Source organism: Epinephelus moara, chromosome 4, assembly GCF_006386435.1.
Source record: "Epinephelus moara isolate mb chromosome 4, YSFRI_EMoa_1.0, whole genome shotgun sequence".
Classification (NCBI taxonomy): domain Eukaryota; kingdom Metazoa; phylum Chordata; class Actinopteri; order Perciformes; family Serranidae; genus Epinephelus; species Epinephelus moara.
In genome coordinates, this window is record NC_065509.1 from 9,184,773 (window position 1) to 9,192,996 (window position 8,224).

At 39.0% G+C, this 8,224-nt stretch overlaps 1 protein-coding gene across 1 annotated transcript; it reads right to left on the reverse strand.

The window, feature by feature from the left end:
* Nucleotides 1–287: 287 nt before the first annotated feature.
* Nucleotides 288–7,776, reverse strand: LOC126389144 (beta-1,3-galactosyltransferase 2-like). Its single transcript, XM_050042652.1, has 4 exons — nucleotides 7,681–7,776; nucleotides 4,190–4,358; nucleotides 3,428–3,706; nucleotides 288–1,039 (listed from the first exon to the last, which is right to left on the reverse strand). Exons 1-4 carry the CDS (start codon nucleotides 7,704–7,706, stop codon nucleotides 434–436), a joined length of 1,080 nt encoding a protein of 359 aa, XP_049898609.1. The 5' UTR covers nucleotides 7,707–7,776; the 3' UTR covers nucleotides 288–433.
* Between the last annotated feature and the right edge of the window lie 448 nt (nucleotides 7,777–8,224).

Consider the following 8,224-nt stretch of genomic DNA (forward strand, 5'->3'; position numbering starts at 1 on the left):
GCTGTTCTGCAGCAGCCTGTATGAACCATCTTAAGCGTGCGGTTGTGTGCTTTTCAATCCACTCTGCTATGCAGCTGCAGTGTAAGCTCAGCCTCTTACCCCTGTGAGTGAAGTTTGTGCGGTGAAAGCTAGTCATGCACACTATATGCTAATCATATCTGTCTGGACAAATGATTGTTTTCCATCATGCCATTAAAGATGCTTTGGAAATAGAATAAAAAAATAATGTCCTATATAATCTTTCCAATCACTTGTGCAAGATAAGATATGAATGCTTTCTACTCAGCTTCAAAATGCACATCTGTCTCACGGCCTCTCTTTGATTTGGTATCAAAAGTCGGGAAGGCAGTAACTATGATGTAAACAGAGCGGTGCTATAACCGCTGTACTGTGCAAGGGGGCTATAAAGTTATAGGGTGTAACTTCAAAATAGTCACTGGGCACAGACAGAAGTGTTCATAGACTGATACACTCTCCAAACATCTGAAAGCTGCCTAGAGTTCTGGAGTATTGTTGTAATAACAGAGGTCCAGTAACAACTGTTCATCCAGTGAGGTATTGATGCCCTAAACAAAGCACCACGAGGAGGATCTGTCAGTGCGATTCCCAAATGCCTCATACACAGCCCCATGTACACGTCTTCAATATAAACAGCTTTAACATGTGCAGACGCCTCCAGCATCTTCTTGGGTAAATCCATTGAGAACACATAGCCCAGTCCCAGGGCATACGGTGGGTAGATGCGCTCAGGGAAGGCAGAAACCGGGAGAAACCACTTTGAAGTATGGTCTCTAAGAACAGCAGCACCCCTCACCACCAGTCCTGTCATGTAGAGATGTTGGGGAGCTTTCAAAAGCATGTTGACGAGGTTGTGGACATTGAGGAACATGTCCGAGTCGACCTTCATGGCGTAGGCGGTGTTGGGGCAATGGGAGCTGAGCCATTCCAACATGAGCATAGTTTTAATGGTGAGGTTTTTGTAGCTGTCCAAGAAGTCACTCTGGAGAATGTCGTGGTGTGTCTGGCTTTCCTGTAACACCTACAGAGAGGGAGATAGGAGACTGAGTTTAAAGCAATAGTGAACTGATTGCTTGGCCACTCAGGAAGCGAATCCAAGAGAGCAACCACTTGCTTGTTTCAACATCCTGCAGATACAGAGCAACATTTGCATTCATTTGAAATTGAGTTTCTGGTGACGTGGCGAATGTAAGGTCAGTATTCCTTCTCCTTTTAGCTCTGGTCTTCAGGTCTGCTCTCCACCAACTCCAGATGGAAATATCTGGCTCGTTAATGTTCACCATCTAGATGCTGACTTTGTCTGTCTGTGGCTAATGGGCAGGTACAGTGGGTCTATCAGTTTTTTTTCGCTAAGAACAGCTGCCTCCTGCAGCTAAAAACAGGGTTGATCAAAGTGCCAAGACTCAACCAAAGTCACTGGCTGTAAAACCAAAACCAAATCTTAAAGACACTAAAAAACAAGGATCATGTAGCTTAAGTAAACAGCAAAGTTGGGTGATAATTCTCTGTGAGTCTGTCACAAAAGCCAAGCTTAGACTGCAGGAGTTTTAAAATCCTAACCAACTTTGAAAGCGGGTTGCATCACTCACCTGAGATATAACTGATATAAACTTACTGTTTTTATTATTTATTTTACTTTATTGTCTACTGTAATATTTTATTTATGTTAATGTCTACTTTAATATTCTATTTTATTCTATTTTATTCTAATGTCTACTTTAATATTTTATTTTATTTTATTTTATTTTAATGTCTACTTTAATATTTATTTTACTTATTTCATTGTCTATTTTAGTATTTTATTTATATCTTCATCTTTATCTCTTGTTTCCATTCATGCTGTATTTCTATTTCTACTTTGCACGGAGCATTGGAACAAAAACAATTTCCCCCCGGGGATTAATAAAGTATTCTGAATCTGAATCTGAATCTGAATAAACTTCACAGATGTTCCTTTTTCTAATCTCAAACATTCAAATGCAAGCTGAAGGCTAAATGAGTCTGGATGAGATTATGACTGGGGAGGTGCAGTCACCATGGGTTGTCTATAATTCTGGGAAGTCAGTTTTAACTTTCAGTTTAAATATCTGTCAATAGCTGTAATTGGCTTGCTAACCACTGCCGGACCTAGCAGATTTGGTGCCTTGGGCTTCGTTGCCAGGACTGCAGACGGATTGTTAGCATCAGATTGTTGCATCGTTTTTCCCTCACATTCAAATTATTTCTGTTAACTTAACAGATTACTTTCTTCTTCTTCTTTTTTTCTATGCTGGTGGGGGTGGGGATGGAGGCCCAGCTGGCCATTTGGCTGAATCTCGGTTGTGACCTCAGGACGTCTAATACTAACATCAATTTCATGTAGAATACTACAGACAGATGACATTGATATTTTGTTGGTTTTAAGTTGTGTTGTTGTGTTGTAACCAAAATCCAATGTACTCTACACTGTAACATCATAATGTTAACGTCCACATAACGTGGAATTTTAGCATTGTTAGACATTTATAATATTTTCAATCAGATTTTCATTCTAACCAAAATTTAACATCTGACATCATACTAATACTCAGTGCCAGCTGGGGATGGGTTGGCCCTCTGTGGCCGCTTATGTCACCTATCAGAAAATCTGCCACTGTCGCGAACATTAGCCTCAAGATCTATGATGTTTACTGTTGCTTGGTTGCAGCTGAGGTAATCATATTTGTGCACGTTTTCTGTAAGCTTTAAGATACAGACAAAATGGAGCAGCATCACCAGAGATCGTGGAAGCAGAAATTTGAATAATGGCAGAACGGAACGTACCGGTAGTACAGTAAAAATAATTCTCCATCCACATGTCTGGATGTAGGCTGGATAATGGCAGCACAGATCACTGACATCTAGAATGCTGCCTCAGTTTAAAGGCCTCGTTTGTTGTTGCATTAAAACTTTTAACTCTGCCCTCTAGTGGCATCTATTGGCTGTGTCTATGCAAACATAAAGGATGCATGGAAGTATGAGGGCAGCGATGTTATGGGCAAAGATGATAATTCTTCATTACTGTCCTCATGCCACAACACAAACAGAAACCAGTTTAACCAGCTCTTAATCTTACCCACAGCCCAATAGCTCTCTGAAGTACATTTTGTTTGGCTGCAGCGATAACCTGGTATTTCTACCCTTCTTTCTTTTCTCTGCTCTGATTACGTTGTGAGTTTTACATTCTCTGAAGCATCTGCTGAAGCTCATTCATGTTGGCTTATTCATTATGTAAACACCAAGATCTGAAATGCGCTTGGATTTACCCTCAATGAACTCCTGGAATATTTTTCCTATCTCTTGTTTATGTTCTTTTTTTGATTGATGAAATGTTAAAGGGTTGAAAGGGATAGAGAATGACAATTCATTAACTTGAAATGACTCAACTCACTTGCTCCTTGAGGGTTTCAGTGCCATCATCCTCTTTGGACAGTCCCAGGAGGAAGTAGTGGCTGACCACTCGGCCCAGCACGGCTGTTTCTTTGCCCCACGTGTTGCGGATTGCATCACGGGCCTCTCGATTGTGGGGCGCAACTGGGATCATAAGAACCAAAAATGGGTTTTCCAGCCAACATCGATGGGGTTCGTCCAATATGAAACGGTACCGATGAGGGTATGCCACAAAGTATGGTGAAGGTGGTGAAGATAGTGAAGGGTCATCTGGTGAGATCTGTGCAAGCAGAGGAGTAAATGAAGCTAGTTCAGGTAGTAAATCACACAGTCTATGTTTATTCCAGAACAGTGTCTAATTCACACGTTCTGGAGCAGAATTATGTCCACCTGTGTCTTTTCCATCAACTTTGCACTTAACACAGGAGAAAATCTTCTGTATTGGCAGGTTACTACACTAAAAAGCAACGTGTTAGAATTTACACATAATTAGCTAATTACAAATCTCATTTCACTGGCTGAATCTAAATAGTTGAAATAGTATGTCAGCTTAATCTAAAACATTCTGATGTGAAAAGGAAGTACTGCTTGACTTGAACACATATTTATTGTAATGGCAGCATTAAGAAAACGTGTTACTGCTGATCACTTGTCAAGATGACATTTCATATCAGATAAACAGGGAAAAACATTATGTGTAGGACTTTTGCTTTAGTCATTTAGCCAGCTGCTTTTGTTTCAAGATGACACTAAATATACTTACACTGTTGTCTGAAGATGTTGTATTGTTGTGAGATTGGCTTGACCATGAGCGTGGCGTCCAAAAGTCCGAGGACCATGACATCCTGGGCTCTAAAATGTAGAAAATTCCAAATAGGAACAGTATCATAACACATAGCCATCGTCTAGCTCTTGTCCGTGGAGTCTTTTCACTGCCAAAACAAGAAAAAAAAAAGAAAAGAAAAAAAAGATATCTTTAATGCCTCTTCACTGCACATCAGAAGCACTTTATTATCCACTATTGGATTGGAACCAGGAAGCACTTTGCCTCTTCCTTGACCAGTAGTGTGGGCGTTCCTCATTAGCTGTAATTCATGTCTAACTGTTCAGAGCAAAGGAAGGAGTCTCCATTAAGATCTGCATCCATCAGAAACAACCCACAAACACGAGCTGCGCTGGGCTAATTGCCAGAACTTCAGCATTTGTAGAGAAGAGAGTGATGTATGTCAACACATTGTAATTATTGATGTATAGCCTGTGATACTCCACATGCCCCACAAGCATCTCTGTAGACTAAAGACAATAGACATACACAGCAATCAGTGAACAGAATCGAGAAGCTCCAAAACCAAATTATTGACAACTGGACATCTGGGCATTTAGCTCCAGATGGAGATCATACTCAAAACACTTTTTTAGTAAAAAGACACAAACCTGTGTTTTAAAGTTCCTCCCCTGGCACTTCTGTAGAAACTTATCTCTGTTCATCAAAATATCATATCCAGGGTTTTAGTATGTAGATACTAGTATGTAGTAGATTTAGTATGTGCAGATTTATGAATATGCATTTAGTCCCGCTGCCCAGCTGCTCTCCCATGACTCAGGCGAATCTGTGCACTTTCGACTCTCCTCATCAAACGCACAAACATGTGCTTCTAAATGGTATTAGATAATATGAGCCTTTGGCTGGACTGTTATTAAACAGCTAGTAATTAGAGGTGCACTAATTAATCAGCCACATATCGGTTTCGGCCAAAATTCGTTGACTGCCATCAGCTAACTGGCAAATAAGATGACAATCACTGTTGCAGTGGTCCATATCGTTGCATTGTGTCACATTAATTTTGCACAGGCTTAAAAAGCATGGCTGTAAACTAATGTCGTCCTGTTGCCCAGGGGACATTAGAAAATGTGTTTTGAGGAGGCAGTAAAATCACTATTGACACCTAAGTGGACGCACTGTATTGTATCCCTGATAAAGCTACACTGTGAACAACAAACTCACATTGACATCCACAGGATGAGAGCTGGTTAAATTAGCTGTCAGCAGAACCAACATTTGACTGAGGTTGCCTTGCCTTACATTATGATACGTTCAAGCTCTGTTCAGTAAAAATGAGTATTGGGTGAAGGTAAATTAAATTATAATGTGTGAATGAGGTGTTCAAATGTGACCTTTTATATAGTAGTTTTTGGCAAGACACTTGAATGTAGTTGTTTGAAGGAGAAATGTGTAGATGTGTTCACAGCAATATGAAAAAGATATTAAAGAGGGAATGATGATGTATTATAAAAGTAAAAAGGCTTCCGGGGCAGTTATTTAAAAATATGTTTTTCATTAATTTGCATGATTATGTTTGTGTTTATTCAAAGGTAGTAATGAAGGGATTAATAACTTTAAAACAATTCAGTAATTTCTTTATAATGACGATTTCTTTGTTTCTCTGGCACAAAAGGCAGATTATTAACAAAAACGACAAAAAAATAAATAAATAAATAAGAAAATAAACACTGGTGTTGGTATCGGCTATCAGCCAAATCGTTATTTTTAACATCGGTATCAGCCCAGAATTTCACAATCAGTGCATCCCTACCAACACTGTGTTGCTAATGTTAGATAAAGCTTGCTCCCGATCATCAGCTCTGACAAGCTGAAGGGAAAGTGAAACTTGCAAAATACCGACATGTATCTACACCTGCCTTCTCCTCTGACACCCCTTGTTTTGCTGCAGCATTATGCTGATAATATGAAAGCTTCACCACAAAAGTAGACAGGATTGGTTCCTTAGGTTTGTAACGTTTGAGACTCTGGAGTCAGAGTCCATGTTTTTTGAGACTGTCATTAGTGGACTGCAGCTCTGAGGCCAATATACTCAGACAAGACCTCAACTGCATATTTTGCTCATAATCTTGGAGCATAAAAAGCACCACATGGACTTGTTAACAAGGTTAAAAACTCTCTTTTCACTGGAGGGGGTCTCTAAAATTTCGACACACATCCCTGTCTTTACTGGCCTACTTAATGCCATAAGTCATGAGCAGTGACTGGAAAATCTGCATTACCTGTTCACTTGTTTACAATAGAAACGTTTCACAATGAAGAAGAATTTTTTTTTTAAAAAAAAGACACAAAAACAAGATGCTCCTGACGTTCCTGTCACATGACTGTTGCTAGTGTGTTGGTTATGCTCTGAGGAGTTTGTGGTGAGTCTTTCAGCAGAGGAGCAAACACAAAGAGAGTTGGTTTTACATAGTCTGCAGTGTGCAAACAGCTGAGTAATTCCTGTTCCACATCTGTTAAAACTGTAATGACTCTCACACAGAATAATGCAGGAATATGTGCATGTGGAATCCAACAGTCAATAGAAACATAATAGATATTAATATATACATTTAGCTCAAATATCTTAATGCATTTGCTGTGGTCTTTCTCATGTGATATTCAAAGCTATGCATGTTTTAGCGAGGACGTGTAAAGACAGTTTTTTCAATCACTGCATGTTGTGTGAGGGTTCACATGAGATGAGCTGCGTGGTTAGCCTAGTAAAAGTTTACGATTAGGTCACTGTGAAAAAGTTGCTGTTATAACATGCAGTATATGTAAGGGAAATTACTTTGTGATCATGTGTTTATCTGAGTCAGTGATGATAAAGCATTTGATAAAACATATATTTGTGTATAACTGAGGAGAAAACGATTATCTTTGTCTGGAAGTGCATTTCGATTTTGTCACTTTTTAAAACAGTGATTACATGAAAAAACGGACCCGTGAATGTAGTGAATATATGTAGTAAATGAATAGTAAAGTTATATCACCAAAATACAAACAAAAAACAAACAAATACACAAACAAACAAACAAACAAACAAAACCCCTCTGGTTTTCGCTTCAGAAATTCAGAGATGGCACTGTATGGAAACCTGTTCAAATGAATCTATCTATTAATAAAGATTTTGTTGGTATTATTATTTATTATCAACTATAATGACATTTACGTTTTTTGTTTAATACTCGATTAAAGATTACAGCCACAAAGTCACACACGGTACATTTGCTAATTAGACATTAGCTCGGATGTTTGAGAGGAGTGCAGTCTCCACTGTAATCAATCGCACTGATCCATGTTAATAATAGCCAGACAGGATTTCCCATAAAAGTCTTCATATTTAAGAAGCACACTGAGCCTTGGACTTTACTGTATGATCCTGTAAAGTCAATACATTTTAAATAAACCGGATTAAAATCTGAACTCACCATTTGGGAACAGAGCTCTCCAGCATTTTCAAAAGGCAGAGGATTATTTCCGATTGTTCAGACAGCTACAGCGAGCTGCTAGACAGACAGACAGACAGACAGACAGCAGGTACAAATGAGGATGTTGCTGTACTTTAGATGTCTAGCTGTCCACATGCATTGTGGTTTGTGGTGGAGAGAGAAAGACTAGCGCACAGGGCCTTGTTCTTCCGAGTAGACAGACAGCACACTGCTGTGAAAGAATACATGAGATGACACAAAAAGAAAAAAAAAAACAAGTATGAAAGCTGGTGTTGAACATGCCTTATAATGATGACATACTAAAAAATCTGCAGAATGGGATTTAGAGTAAGTGGGCACATAGCCAACATGACTGACTCAACATGGTAAATAACTTTGAGTCATTATTACAACACTGTTCCATTCACCAGAATCTCCAGCTTTAACTTTATCTCTTATAGACTTTAAGGTTTGCAGTTGTAAGTTTCATAAATGGTCGACTCAGTTTTCCCACTGTGGCATTTAATGAAGCCTAACTGAAATA